Here is a 15,160-nt window from a genome sequence, read left to right as displayed (position 1 = left end):
ACCATACTTTTCATTATAGGTAATGTATTTTTCTCTCTCTCTCTCTCTCTCTCTCTCTCTCTCTCTCTCTCTCTCTCTCTCTCTCTCTCATTTCCTCCTCCGTTCTCCCTCTCCTCCCTTTTTCCCATAATTCTTTAACTTTTTTTTCCTGTTTTCAGCACTGGTTCCGCGTTGGCAGAGATACATTTCTTCTCCGGCTTTCTTTCCATCGAGGTAAGTATAATTTTAATTGTTATGGGCTTATTAGATTTTCTATATATGAACATCCTAGCTAGTTGAATTGGGTATGGTTGAAATTTTAGGAATTTTATTTTTTGAGTGATACTTAATATAAAACAAAAAGAGAGAAGAATATTTGTTGTTCCTATAGGGATTTTATTTTGTGAAATTCTTTTGTCACCATTATTATGTAAATTAGATTGTCCAATTTGTCCAAAAAACCTAATGTCATAAATAGTCACTCAATTTTGGATTAAACAAGAATATGTTAAAAAATTCTAAATCTAATTTTAGCGATTGATTAACTTATTTTCGAAATAAAAAAAAGTGCCTTGTTGGCATAAAGTAATTGAGAAAACAACGAAAGGAAAGAAGGAAAATAAAATTTCACTTTCACTTCCAACGGTAATTAAGTCAAAGGGATGGAGGACTATATATGCGTATACTGGAATAGAAGAAAGAAGATTGTTAAGAATTTGAAGAATTCAAAGATTGCAATTCAAAATCGTGGGTTATTAATCTACAAATAAATAAAAAGTTCTACATGCCTTATTGGATTGATATATTAACTTTATAGTTTATTAATTTTAATTATATTAACTAGTTATAATTTAAAGTTTTGGTGTAAAGCTTGTTATACTAGGTTCATTATTGCTTGTTAGTTTTATTATTAGAATGATATTAAATTTAAAATTTTTTAATTTTAATATTAAGATTAATTTGTAAATTTGAGAAATTATTAGTTAATTTAGATAATATGAACATTTAAGAAGCTATTCAAATTTAATTATTATAGTTAAAGACTTATATTATTTCGAGTGTTAAAAAATATTAATTTAAAAAATAAAATATATCAATTAAAGTGCTTTGACACAATGATACGTATATATCTATGAAGCCATTTTATCATGAGTCGTGAAATTCTTGGAGACAGATACCGTACAACATCAGAGAGCAAATGTGGAATCAATTTATGGTAAAAATTGATTACATTTATTTAATAATTATCGTCTTCATCTATTGTTACTTTTTTTATATTGCAAACAAAGTGTACATGGCATCCTCAGCATCAAAATGAAATAAATGATATTTTCGAGAAGAAGGCTGCTAATTGGATTAAAGATACTATGTTCGCTGCTCGAAATGCTGGTAAAATGCCAGGGTGGTTAAGAGAAGATATTTGGGATAAACTTCTTGCGAAATGAAATACCGATGAATGGACGAAGAAGAGTAAAAAAATAAAGGCAAACCGTGCCTTCAGTAAAGGTGGCTCGTTGCACACAGGAGGTTCGATTAGTTTTGCGGCTCATAAACTAAGATTGATAATTACTTACAAAAATTTTTCTTAGTTTTACATATAGAATTTTACGATTATAATGTCTAACTCATACTTTTTATTATGAAGGAAAAGGAAAGAGGGTGAGATATGAGTCATACTAAGGTCTTCGAGGAGATGCCTAAGAAAAAGAAGAAGGACGGTACAAGAGAACACTAGGTGGAGACGCGTGCGTCAGATACATATGTAAAATACTAACTTCATAATTATTTATGGTTTATTAATATTAGTTTGTTTACATAATAGTTATGTTTTCATTTCAGGAAGATTATCATAAAAGGGTGGAAGAATGGCAATAAACTCAGCCTCCTTCAACTCAACCAACACCTGATGATTTGGCTTCATTTTGGACAGAGGCAGCAGGTAGAGTAAACAAAGGCAAAGTCTACGGACTTGGAGTACGTCGACCTATAGGTCATCCAAATCCACTCTTACCCAATTTTTCTTCTTCTCAAAATCAAGAACATATGAAAGATATGAGAAAAGAAATTCTTGATTTGAAGCAACAATTGGACTCACAATTCGGAACATTTGTTAAGATGCAAAAATTCATGAGAAAATATGGGCAAGATCTATCTGATGATGAGGATGAACAAACTAAATCTCATTTGTAGTAGTTTAGGTATATGGTTTCGGTTGGTTGGTAAATTTGATTGTGAGAGACAAGTTTAGGTATTTGGATGTTTTTATGCCCAAAATTATTAGGTTTAATGAATTTGTTGGTTTAGATTGTATTAATGATTGAATTTGTTGGTTTAGATGTTATATTTGTTGATTGGTTGTTGGCGTTATTGTATTGTAATTGTTTGACAGGTGGTGTATCTCAAAATTGAGCAGAATTCTGCCCAATTTTACAGAAAATTCTGAATGATTTCCGACGGAAACGGCCGGACAGCTGTCCAGTTTTTTTTTTTCTCCAAAAATACCTGGATTTTCCGACCGAATCGGTTGGAAATGACAAAAAAATTAATTAATTTTTAACAGTTTTTGACGGATTCCGTCGGAAATTAAATAAATTTTATTTTTTAATTATTAATTTCTGACTGATTTAGGTCGGAAATTATATATTTTTATTATTTAATTTTAGATATATTTATTTTTATTTATATTATTACGACTGATTCAGTTGGAAATTTGAAAATAATTTGGTCGTTTGACCTTTTGAACGTTTCGACTACTTTGGTCGGAAATCACTGACGGATTCGGTCGAAAATTATTTTCCGACCGACCAATTTTGGTCAGAAAGTAGTCGGAAATTTGTGATTTCCGACCGTTTTGGCGGTCGGAATTCAACCATTTTCTAGTAGTATAACAAATTAAATACCATCGTTGATCTTCAATTCCAGTTAATAATTATAATCATATCTATTTTATTATTCCCTCTTGTGCAATATTATATATAGGCCAAATACATATACAATCCATTCAACTTGGCTCCATTTTTTATTTTGGCACTCTATCTCAACCTTGTTCCATTTTGGCCCTTCAACTCTATTTCTTATGTTTCATTTTAAAACAAAAGCTGAATCCAATGCACAAAAAATAGCGCGTGTGTATACACAAATGTGAAGTATAATAAATATCCAATTAAATGTTGCCACCTGGTTTTTTCATCCTTGTCAAACGGGTCAATACTAAAATACTCGACCCAGATTTCTTGGTGTCCATGATACTTTCAGTTCAACTTGAAATCCACAAGAACAAATATCCATTCCATTATGAAAAAATAATTTTCTTTGAGACATGGATTCATTTCAAACTTCAAGCTTATATGAAATAAAGGATGAAAAAATCAGGTGGCAACATCTAATTGGATATTTATTACACCTCAAATTTGTGTATATACACGCGCTATATTTTTTTGCACTGATTTTTCCTTTTGTGTTAAAATAAAATATAAGAAATAGAGTTTGAGAGCCAAAATGGAATAAAATTGAGATATAGTGTCAAAATAAAAAATGGATCCAAATTAAATGAGTATTTGGCCTTATATATATCTCCATCTTATACTATACATCAAAAAAGATTAAAATACCCTAGACCTTTGCCATAGAGACAATCATAAATAGAATAATGACATTGCTTTATTGACACTCTTGGCATGCTTTCAAACTAAAAAGTATATATACAGGATTTAGTATAGCTAAGAGACAGCAAATATGATCCAGATGTGCCTTGTGCATGAGACAGCTTATAATAATAGATTATACATATTATTTACAATAATTAGATACAATTTGCATTAAGAAAATAAGATTCTACTCAATTTAAGATAACACTCCCTTGTTTTCTGTGATAACAGGAGTTATTTTTGTATTGTTTGACGTGGGAAAGCACAAACTTCCTTTTTCTGTTTTTGTATCAGAAACCACTGCCTCATGCTTCGAGCTTCATCATTACTATGAGTTTGATTATATATATCAGAACAGGAGAAGAGCCTTCTAATATTTTTGTTTCTTATTCGGAGAGTTTGTCAGTGAATTAAATTGTTTTTTTCCATGGCAAGTGTTTTGCACTAAATTTTGTGGTCTTGACAAGAGTATTGCATGTGGGACTTGCTCAACTTTTTCTTGAATATTCCATTCGTCAGTTTACCTGTCTTAGTTCGATTCGACCTGAAATTAAACAAAAGTAATAAAGATTTTTAAATTTTGTGTTCTTAAAATAAAATATATATAATGTACCAAAAAAATCTTTGAATCTTGCGATTTTAAAACTTGGAATGTTGGGGTTAAAGACAGTCCCGGTCCTGAAAGACACGAGACTTCAAGAGTGGATTTCGAAACGAAAGACTTCGTTTACTTCGTGCAAAATTACTAAATATAAAAAGAAATATTCTTTTTTATACTATTAAAAAAAGAAAGTAAGACACAAAATATCAAATAATTTTATTGACGTGGCTTAGATATTTAAAACAAATCACCTAACTTTTTTGTCTTACTTGGAATTCAAATGCTAATCTTTCATAATTTTTGTTCATTTTATTGACTTAGACCACACCATTAAATGTGGACTTATCCAATTCTGAACTCCTAAGCCACTGTTTTCTGGTCATAATTCTTTTTTCAGAAGAAAATTAAAGTTATTCTTCCAAGATTATTCACTCAAAGATGTAAAAGTTGTTTTGGTTAATTCCTCCTAGACAAGAACACATTTGGACTAATTTAAAAGAAGTAAAAACCTAAGGAGAAAAAAGAGTTAATTTTGGGTTCCTATCATGACAGTGGAAGTCCATTAAAGGAAAGTCAGCAAGTATAAGACCAGAAATTGTTCAATAGCAAAAGAAGAATACAATCTGACTGCTCTTAATTAATTATGATAATAACAGACAGACCAATCCTATGCTTTTTCTGCAGGAATTTTTATTGTAAATATGATTTTTATTCTTATAAAGTGCCACTACTTTCATATCTGCACATTGTGCAAGTATTTGTCAGGGCAGGACCATTTTGAACATACTCAAATGAACTAAAACTTCGTATTTTACTCTTTCTTTTTCTTCCTAGTTTTTATAGTTATTTTTCTGTATTGGGACAGTATATTGACATCAAGTTATAATGTGAATGCGTAATTGCAAAAGCATTGGCTGATTATTAGAGTTTAATCTCAGGAAACTCTCTTTTTTAGTTCTGTTGTCAATTAAATTCTTTTTTTTTTTATACGGTTTCAAGCTGGAACATTTATAGAGATCTAAAGATCACACTCTCATTGAGCCCACAAAACAACGTATTTTAATTTATTTGTATACGCATATGCATTGTTTATCCTTTTAAATTAAGGTGAAATGAGACAAAGGAAAAAAAATCTGGATGGAAACGTAACTATTACAATAGCTCAAGTAGTAATTATTAAGTAATTAAGAAGTATTCTGGTTGCAGGCGCCGCTCGGTCTCTGTGCGTCTTGGGCATGCTAATTGCTATCTAAACTGAAACTCACATGTACCTGAAATTACAGTGCTGTTTATTATAGGGAATATTCAATTTTCTAAAGGAAGGCCATATAAAAGCTTTTTCAAACCCCAGAAATGACAGAAGAAACTTCAAAAAATGGACAACAAAATTATACTTAATAGTTTAGACAGTGATCATTCACTTCACTAAGGATGACAAACTGGGCAAGGCAGGGGAATGAAAGTCTTAATCCACAAGAGCTTTTTTGTCTCGTCTCGCTTAGCATTTTTTTCTTTAACCGAAGGTCTATCGAAAACAGCTTATCTACGTCCTTGAGATAGGGGTAAAGTCTCGTACACATTACCCTCCCCAAACCCCACACCGTGGGAATATATTGGGTACGTCGTTGTTGTTGTTGCCACTTAGCATTTTTCTTAGCTTTTAATCCGTCCTGTCCTGATTCGCACATGCCCGTCCCTGGGTGCATGGGACGGCTCTAACTTGCCTGGAATTGAAGTGCAATAGTGAGTCGTTGCAGTTAAGAAATATTTCGGCCGCTGGGTTGTCCCATTGGTGACCCCAAAAAGAAATGAAAGGAAAATAAGAAATTTTCACTGCTATATGACACTTCTTCATACAACATTGTTACTTTTTTACCTAAATGTATTACTCCTATACATTTACAATCTCACAGCTATTACAATACTGACATTTCATCCTAAATCTGTTTTGTATTTAAAATTAGCACCATTGTTAAGAAGCTTCTGAATTTGAGGCAGAATCAATCCCAGGATTCTCACAAACATCGAACCTGCAGACTGGGCAAACCCTGGAAAACCAGAAAGTAGGAAATCAAAGTGAGGCACAAGCTGGATTGAAATAAAGGGAAAATTCAAGACGGGAAATAATTGTTTGAACATACCGATTTACTTCCTTAAGCCATTTATCGATACAAAGCATATGGTACTCATGGCGGCAAGGAAGGACCCTCAGTTTGTCGCCCTCTTCATACTCGGCCAAACAAATGTGACACCTGCAAAACATATTACAGCTCGTTATACAGAAAAATTAAATGTAAGACTGCACTTTGCCACAAAAGCATGCATGTCATTCCTGGCCTTTGTTGCTCGGACTCTCCGAAAATGTCGTTGGGTGCGTGCCGGATCCTCCAAAAGTAGTGCATTTTTGGAGGATCTAACACGGGTACAACAACATTTTGGAGAGTCCGTGCAACATAGTTCGTGGCTATTGTCTCCTCTCATGGCACATAAATTCTCCCCTGACCCCATGCATTAGATTTGACATGCAGGGTTTTAAGAATAACATGTCTGAATAGATTGCTATATTGAGTATGATCCAAAAGTGCTCACACTAACTGTTTTAAATGAGAGAGGTAGAAGAATAGTTAAAATTATGTCATAATTAAGTTCAAAATATTATAAAGTAAAACTAGTTTATATTAGTTTTAATTCTTGGACTGAAAAATATTCTCCATATAAGGATACGACTAAATTGTTTTGGGAGAGACCACAAAAGAAAAAAGAACTAAATATTTCATGTTATTAGCGATAGGTTCTATACTTTTATGGAAAATTCAGTATCATCACTGAATTTTAAGGCTGTCAAGCTGTTAATGCGTTTGCCCTTTGAAATCCCAATACAAAGGTCAAAGACTACAGAAGGAAAATTCTCCCATCAACACTAGTTAATGTTAGCAGTATATATCAGAATCTGCGGAAACTTCTGGAGATGGAAAATTTGGCAGACCGAAATTTTAGCTCTGATACTTGGATATCCCGACCTAGTGATCATAAGGCAAGGTCTACTTAGAGTTGATACTTGCAAATAACTATCAAGAAAGATTCTTCAGTTTTAACGGAACCAGATAGGGTCTTTGATAGAGTTATAGATACTCGTCAAAATAAACTGGGAGTAAAGCTCATAACCCCTTAGGCAGAGAATTCTCAGGATGTTTTTTGTGAAGACTACCTAAGGATCTAAAATTCAGTTATGCCTTATGTTTAACAACTGGCTAAACGGTAGGTTTATTAGATCCCACTGCATCAGTCCAAAGAGGGAAGTTTATGTGACAATAGTTTAATAAAAAATAAAAAGAGATCAATTTTATTTTTATAAATTTTTCACAAGCATGCTAGCTAAGCCACAACTCATGCATGATGAAACGTTAAATTTGATTTTCCTAATAAATCCCAATAAATATTAAAATACTGCAGTAGTCGAAGGGAGAATCATAGAACTGCCAATCTACATGAACAACTTTATAGTTTCTGCTTCCTTTTCTTTTGTTCTGTTCTTTATCTTTTGCTTTCTCCGCCTTCTTTTAGTTTCTTTCTTTTCCTTGCTTCAGCGATTTCAGCTACCAAAGAGAATATTATTTGGAGAGGAGGAGGCAGTGCTAATTACTGTCTGCTAACATATAAATCTTAAGAGGCAACGTAGCTCAGGAAAGCATATCAACTATTCAACCAGTTAAGAAGACATACTGTTGGATATCTGTGGGTGCATTGTCTACAGCTCCTAACTTCTTGTGAGACTTGAGTGGAAACGAGTCCACAACAGAATCTGGAGCTGGAAGCGAAAGCGTAGATAGAGAAAGTGTGAAAGATTGTCGATGAATCTCATCCATGACCTACAAAAAAGAAACCAAGCCATATGCTAAATATGTCAGCTCAAAGTATTGCAATCACATAAGAAGCCAAGTATAGATACCAGAAAGTACTAGCAGGTCAAAAAATACTAGAATGAAAAAAATCAGTAACAGTGAAAACCCTCATTCCTTTAGCCTCCAATATTGCAAGTACATTCACTCTGTAACCTGAAGATTGGTAAATGCCTAGATCAACTTATTCTGGTTCAAACACAAGCCAATACCCAGTTTCCACTCCAACGAATGAGGGTCTTACATCCCTCAATTGAGTGTTAGACATACTCCATTGTCAAATAGCCTTTTTTATGATTCATTCTAAATCTATTGACTAATGTTGCAAAATAGGGCAGTAAGTAAGTAGCACAAGCTGATGGATGAAAAATACAGAAATTTTTCATGTTGCTTTCGTATTTCCTTCCAAGAGTTCATAGTGGAGATAACAGTAAAGTTGACATTCTCAAATTCCACAAACAGCATGGAGAGTTCATTATAATAATTCTCCAGAATGTGACATGAGTAGGGCAATACTAAAAGACGGATGCATAAGATTCTTAGAGAATATTAGTAAGTTGTCTTTCCTAACAAACCATACCCACCAGAATTTAAAACTTAAGAAGAAGGGCAATAGATGCTGGAGACATACCTCAAATAAGGCCTCAGCAAGCATAATTATTCGTGAAATACTTGCAAGGGTACTGAACTCTTCAGTTGTGAGTAATGGTTCACATGAACATGTACCATCAGGATGAAGGCCTGATGAGCAAAGATTTTGTTGTGGAACTCGGCTACCAAGGCCTTCAAGCACTCTTTCAGATACCTGTATATGTAATACAGATAGGTGAATGGGATTATCATAATGAATTCTAGGTAGGTTAAAATAAAAAGAACAAAAGAAAACATGAAACTAAATGCCCCAAGAGAGAAGTGTTATAAGTGCGAAGTAGTCCGTATCTAAAAGTAGCCTCATGATACTACAATGACTGAACACAAAGTTAAGATGCATTTTTGTGCTCATAAAAAGATATAGATTCATAATTACACATTTGTGCAAACACATAATGCTAAAAACAGTACACCAAAAGAAAAGGATTTTTTTTGAATTGCTGCCATCATAGGCAGTTACCTTTGATCTTTCCATGTAACACAGTATGTGCCTAAATAAAGAAAGATCAAAGATGTAGACGGAAAAAAAGGGGAGTTAGCTGAAACCAATGTTTTCCTGAGATTTTCTATTGGACGCGATTATCAAATAGATCATTAGGGGAAAACCTTCAAATAAAGATATTAGTATATTACATTGATCTACTGGAAGATATACCCAATAAGCGAAATTAAAATGACACAAAATGCAAGTTAACATCTAATATTAATATAGTGCGAACCATAAAAATGGACGATAAGCCTAGATAATCATGCTTTTGAGAGAGTAAATAGACTAGTAAGAATAACATAAGAGGATGAAAATAATTAACCATAGCATTTACCTTCTCCTGATATAATTCAGGCTCATTACGATCAGAAAAAGATCTTACTAAGCTAAACGTCCTTCTCTATAAAAAGAAATTGCAGGGATTGTCTATATCCAACTTAAACAGTCAAAAGCACTAAAATAATAGATAAAGTTCTTGATATATTACCTCAGATCTTGTTGGCTGTCTTTGTTCACTTCTGCTATGATTTCTGCCAGTCCCATAACCAGAATCAAATCCAACTCCATCATAATGGAGATCACCACTCAAATTAATTAGCCATCTGTCACGAGATCCTAGATCATCAGCATGACCAGTTGCAAAAACAATGGTTGGAGAATCACTATCCCTCCTCAAACTGCGTCTTGATATAGCATCCCAAAAGAGCCTCCTACTGTTTCTTCTTGTTTCTCGACTGCCTATATCAGCAATGCTACGAGATAAAATGTTGGAAGAGATACTCACCACATCAACATGTAGCACATCTTGAGTAGTTACTCCAAGCTCACTGTCCAACAAAACAAATCCAGAACTAGATGTTGATGCTTCTTGAGAGGCATCACCCTCGAGAAATTGATGCCTAGGTATAGAGTCAGAAGTAACAGAAATAGATCTAGAATCAGAAATTGACTCAATATCTATATCCCTGTGATTCTCCATCGAATCCCCATGTGAACATGAGCTTCTGCACTCCTCTGGCACCGAGTGAGAGTCTTCAGTATTCAAGCACGTCATAGATTCACCTTCATTCCCTGAATTGCAGGAACTAACAGCTGCAGTTAAGCTGCCTCTTGCCTGTGAAGAGACCAACTCTTGAGATGGTTGTTTCACATATGCAGTAGCTATGTAACCATTTGTCCAAATTGTGGAGTTATGAACCGAAAGAAGAACTAACCTGGTCACATACTGAACGCTTATCACTTGAAAGGCATGCACTATTGATGTTCACTTCGGCATTTATCAAATTATATTCAACAAAAGCATCCTCAATAAGACCACTAGTGTTTTCTGATGAGGATCCAGTCTCAGGTTTGGAACTAGCATGACCAACTTCTGAACTAAATGTTGAAGAAGGTTCTGCTACAGAATACCGGGAAAAATCACCAACCAGAGGTTGATCTTCTAATGAACTTCCCAGCAAATTTTGGGGATGAATTTCAAGCTGTACAGCATCATCATATCTCAATTTCAAATTTTAGGATGAAGATTATTACTCATAAAAGGAAATATAATATTTCATTTTGCAATAAACTTGAATTGCAAGCAAGCAGTTCAAAAGCAGTAAAGAATTATCTTTAATTTATATATTTATACTAAAAAGAGAAAAAATCCTCTGAAATATCAACTTCATTATGATGTTTCGAACATAATTATAATCAGTGGGAAATCAGAAGGATGCATGATATAGAACAGGACACTGCTATAGAATCAAATGCAAATCCAGGTCTAGAGAAACTACAGTCAAATGTGTCCAAGTCCAGTGCAAACTTGTTCATCCGAGGTGAAACTTCTTTTTTCTGCTTTAACTGTTCTTTGAGCAATACAGCCTAATAAAAACATTACAGCCCTTTTCTAATCAGAGAAGTTGAGCACACTACACATAGGCTGTAAATGTTAGTGATGCACCATAAACTATTTGTGACCTTAAAAATAGCCAGAAGTTATAACCAAGAGAAAAAACTCATAACGGTAATAAGCTTTATAAGCATAGTACGAAAGGGCAGAACACCATTTGTTCAGCAAGCCTATCCATTACAATTAACTATTAGTTTCTGGTAGACTGTTATCACATTTCAAAGATAAAAGGGACACTCATATCTAAGAACTGGAGCAACAACAGATAACTCTCAATGAGCAGCTAATTTCCAAGCAACAACAACAACAACAACAACAACAATCTAGTATGCTCCCACAGGTGGGGTATGGGGAGGGTAGTGTGTATGCAGACCTTACTAGCTGGTAGTGTGTATGCAGACCTTACGCCTGCTAGTAAAGGTAGAGAGGTTGTTTCCAATACTAATTTCCAAGCATGAAACAAGAAAAACTTTGGAGCTTCTATCGCTCTATCAATACAGCAAACTACCTTCTTTTAAATATCCCCGAGTAGATTTCCACAATCACAAATGAATTTACCAAATTGCTACTATAAACAAAAACAAGCCCTTCATGCCACCAATTTTACCACCAAAAAAAAAAACTAAAACCATTTAGGTTTCATTACACCAATCCCAGCTGGAAAAATTAAAAGAAAAGAAAAAGACTGCATAGACACCATAGGAACACAAAAAGTCAACTTTGGATGATCAGACTGAACTACTAGTATGAGTTGCATCCCTTTAAAGCAAAGGAAAAAGGTCAAATAAATTCAATTTCAAGGAAGTAACAAATTACCCAAGAAAAAAAAAGCAATCAATTGAAGCAATCCCCTTTTGAGTTTTGACCATGATCACAGTTTTGTTAATAGCATCAAAATCATCAAGAACACAAACACTTAATCAGATAAATCACAGCACCAATTTAAATAGGTACATCAAAACAAAAACCCAAAATAAAAAGATCTTTTTTTTGTTGTTGCTAAAATACACAAAAATATAGAAGTTTGAGAGAAGTGCCTCAAGGTCCGACTGAGAAGTGGAAGCACCACAAAGGAGAGAAGAAAGTTTGAGCTTAGTCCGTTTGAGTCTCGACCCTCTTGTTGATGATGACGATGATGATGCTTTTATACGACTGCTGCTCGAACCCATAATTGCTACTACTAAACTATGTTTCTTGTTTCTTGAAATAATGGAGATGATACCCCAAAAATAGATTTTATATGAACGAATGAATGAGCAAATTTCTAAAATTCGGATGCTTCCTAAGATGGTGGTCTCCTCCATTTTTTTTTTTTTTTTAATTTCTTTTAACCGTTGCTTTACTCATCACAGTTCAATTTTTACAAGTAACTTTATTTGGTTTTATTTCAAATTGGGATGGATAGGCATTCACCTCTACTTAGAAATTTCAGGTTTGAGTATCGAAAATAGAAAAAAATTCGGATAGAGCATTGATACGTGGATTTATCATAACTAGTATCTATAAATATACGTTACACGTTAATAATGACACAGTTTAAATTTTTATTTAAATGAAGGAACAATAAAATTTAATTAATGAGAGAAATTTTATATTTAATACTACAACAATCATCTAAATGCCAAAAAATATTGTTACATTAGCATAATACGTAAAATATGAAAGGAAATCATCAGAACATACATAAACGAATTTTGTTACTACCATAAAACTTAGCAATCAACCTTTTATTTAGTTGATCAACATATTCATTTATGCTAGCTAAGATAACTCTTTAATTTCTATCATATAATTTGCACAAATTGCGTTTTAATCTAATGATGAAAATATTTTCCTTATTAAATGCACTACTATTATCATTGGGGTTGATAACCAAGTGTTCTAGAAAAACCAAATCATTTTTATCGGATGCTTTTCTTCGTTCCAACAAGAAGCAAGAAGTCACTGAATGTTGGATCTGTTCTTACTTTTATAGTTCTTATCATTTGAATATTTTTCAGTTGCTGGTACACCACTTGTTCTTATTGCTAACAATATCATGCACCTTGATCTGATATTTGAAAGTAATGCATGACATAGGAATATAATTTTGATTCCGCTAGAGGCATCTACAAAGGATAATCCCGCTATACCAGAGTCGATTTTTTATAATATAGTCTTGAAAGTTTATTCTTGTTCAGAATTTAGCCTTGATCGTGCTTCATCAAACACTTGTATGACCTTCTTAGTATTATACTTATCTTTTTTACTTTGCGATCTATTTTTTTTAATTTCTAACACTCTTTTTATGGAATAAATTTATGTACCCTAAGATTTTTTAACTTGAAAAATAATTTTACTCATATGATGAATTTAAAAAATAATTTAATTGGATTCTCTTGCTAAATAATTAATTGAAAGATTTTATTATTTGGTTCTAACATAAAATATAATTTATTTTCTGTTGATTTAGATTCTTACTATTAATTCATCTCGTGTTTGAATATTTAACCTTAATTATAATTTTATCCACCATAAATTTTATTTTTAAAGAGTAAAAAGATCGATCTGACATTCTACTTTTAGATCTTTATGTTTGCAAAATCATTAGTAGTATTGGCTCTTACCAATCTTATTTTTTCTTTTCTCACACATTTATATTCCTAAAAAATTTCTTAGTTGTTCTTTAATAATTGGGTGTATTTTTCTATATTACACGAAAAATTAATAATAAAAAAATATTATTTGGTTAGGAAAGCAGTTCAAATATAATATAATAATATATTACCGTAAAGAGTTTTTTCTCAATTTCAACGCTTTATGCAGTCCGTTTAGCATTTCTTTTACTTTTTCTTGGTATTGAATATTATGGAGTATTAATGTATTACTAATATTGAGGATTCTTATGCAATTGATTTTATTAAACCTTCCTACATATTTTTAATAAAAATTCAATAGAAAATATTGTATTAATTTTAAAATCTTAAATATTAAAAAAATTAACATATAAGTTATTGTAGTCCAAAAAATAAGTTATTACAGCTATGTCCTTTCCCTGTGAATTCTTCTGTTTAATATTTTAGGGATATTTTGGTCTATCAATATTATATTCGTATTTTTATAATAATATAGGTTATCCTGTTTCAAAATAGATTTGGACAATATAATACATTTTCAAATTAAATTAGTAATAGATTTTTTTTAAAAAGTATATCCTAAAAGTAATAGGATTACATGGCTAAAAATGTGTCAATATCCCAAAAGTAATTATACTAATAGAAAATCTAACATGTCCCTAAAGATATTAGGTTTACATACTAACATGTAGTATTTCTATGCCTGAAAATAATTATACTAATAGGATTCCTAAAGGTAATGTAGTATTATGTCCTAAAACTAATAGAATTACAAGACTAATGTCTAGAAATCCGATTATGTCCTTTTATTGTGAGTTATTATGCTTAATATTAAAAGATTATTTTTGAAATCCAACATTTTATTCATGCTTTTATAATAACTAGTTCCTATGTTCGTGCTTTGCACGAATATCTTGATCAAAGTCGCTTGTCAAACATTTAAAAACGCGTTTAAGCAAAAATAAATTTTGTTCATTAGTATTTTATGTTCCTTTGATTCTTCAATACATATACAAAAGCCATACGTTTAGTGTTCGATTCCTCTTTTCTTTTATTTTTGTAACGACCCTGTAACGACCCGACCGGTCGTCTTGAGAATTTAAGTCCCGTACGGCGGCATAAGGACTTGAGCAGCTTCGTATTATGTGTATTGACTGCGTGCGTGGTTGAATTCAGTTACTGGATAATTCAGAGTGATTTGGGATACTTAGTCCCTAAAACGGAAGCTTAAATCTTAGGATTTTGACCGTAGTCGGAACTATATGAAGACGACTCCGGAATGGAGTTCTGTCGGTTCCGTTAGCTCCGTTTGGTGATTTTGGACTTAGGAGCATATCCAGATTGTGAATATGAGGTCTGTAGCTGATTTAGGCTTGAAATGACGAAA

The 15,160-nt window shown here is 32.6% G+C and overlaps 1 protein-coding gene and 1 long non-coding RNA gene across 2 annotated transcripts; one reads left to right on the top strand and one right to left on the bottom strand.

The window, feature by feature from the left end:
* The first annotated feature begins 1,630 nt into the window (after positions 1-1,630).
* On the top strand, positions 1,631-2,330 carry LOC107796891 (uncharacterized). Its single transcript, XR_001650539.2, has 2 exons — positions 1,631-1,741; positions 1,819-2,330. It is a non-coding gene; the product is annotated as an uncharacterized LOC107796891 (long non-coding RNA).
* Positions 2,331-6,036: 3,706 nt separating this feature from the next.
* On the bottom strand, positions 6,037-12,427 carry LOC107796892 (uncharacterized). Its single transcript, XM_016619716.2, has 7 exons — positions 12,196-12,427; positions 10,479-10,745; positions 9,752-10,378; positions 8,758-8,931; positions 7,951-8,096; positions 6,369-6,479; positions 6,037-6,275 (listed from the first exon to the last, which is right to left on the bottom strand). Exons 1-7 carry the CDS (start codon positions 12,325-12,327, stop codon positions 6,200-6,202), a joined length of 1,533 nt encoding a protein of 510 aa, XP_016475202.1. The 5' UTR covers positions 12,328-12,427; the 3' UTR covers positions 6,037-6,199.
* Positions 12,428-15,160: the final 2,733 nt, after the last annotated feature.

Source organism: Nicotiana tabacum, chromosome 19 (genome assembly GCF_000715075.1).
Source record: "Nicotiana tabacum cultivar K326 chromosome 19, ASM71507v2, whole genome shotgun sequence".
Lineage (NCBI taxonomy): Eukaryota > Viridiplantae > Streptophyta > Magnoliopsida > Solanales > Solanaceae > Nicotiana > Nicotiana tabacum.
The sequence above is the reverse complement of the archived record's forward strand: the minus strand, read 5'-3'. Positions and strand labels throughout refer to the sequence as shown.

Coding starts and splice junctions, on each gene's coding strand:
- LOC107796892 (XM_016619716.2), bottom strand. CDS start 12,327: ATGGGTTCGAGCAGCAGTCGTATAAAAGCATCATCATCGTCATCATCA. Junction 10,746..12,195: donor CTTCTCAGTCGGACCTTGAG/GCACTTCTCTCA, acceptor GATGCTGTACAG/CTTGAAATTCATCCCCAAAA. Junction 8,932..9,751: donor GACAGCCAACAAGATCTGAG/GTAATATATCAA, acceptor TTACATATACAG/GTATCTGAAAGAGTGCTTGA.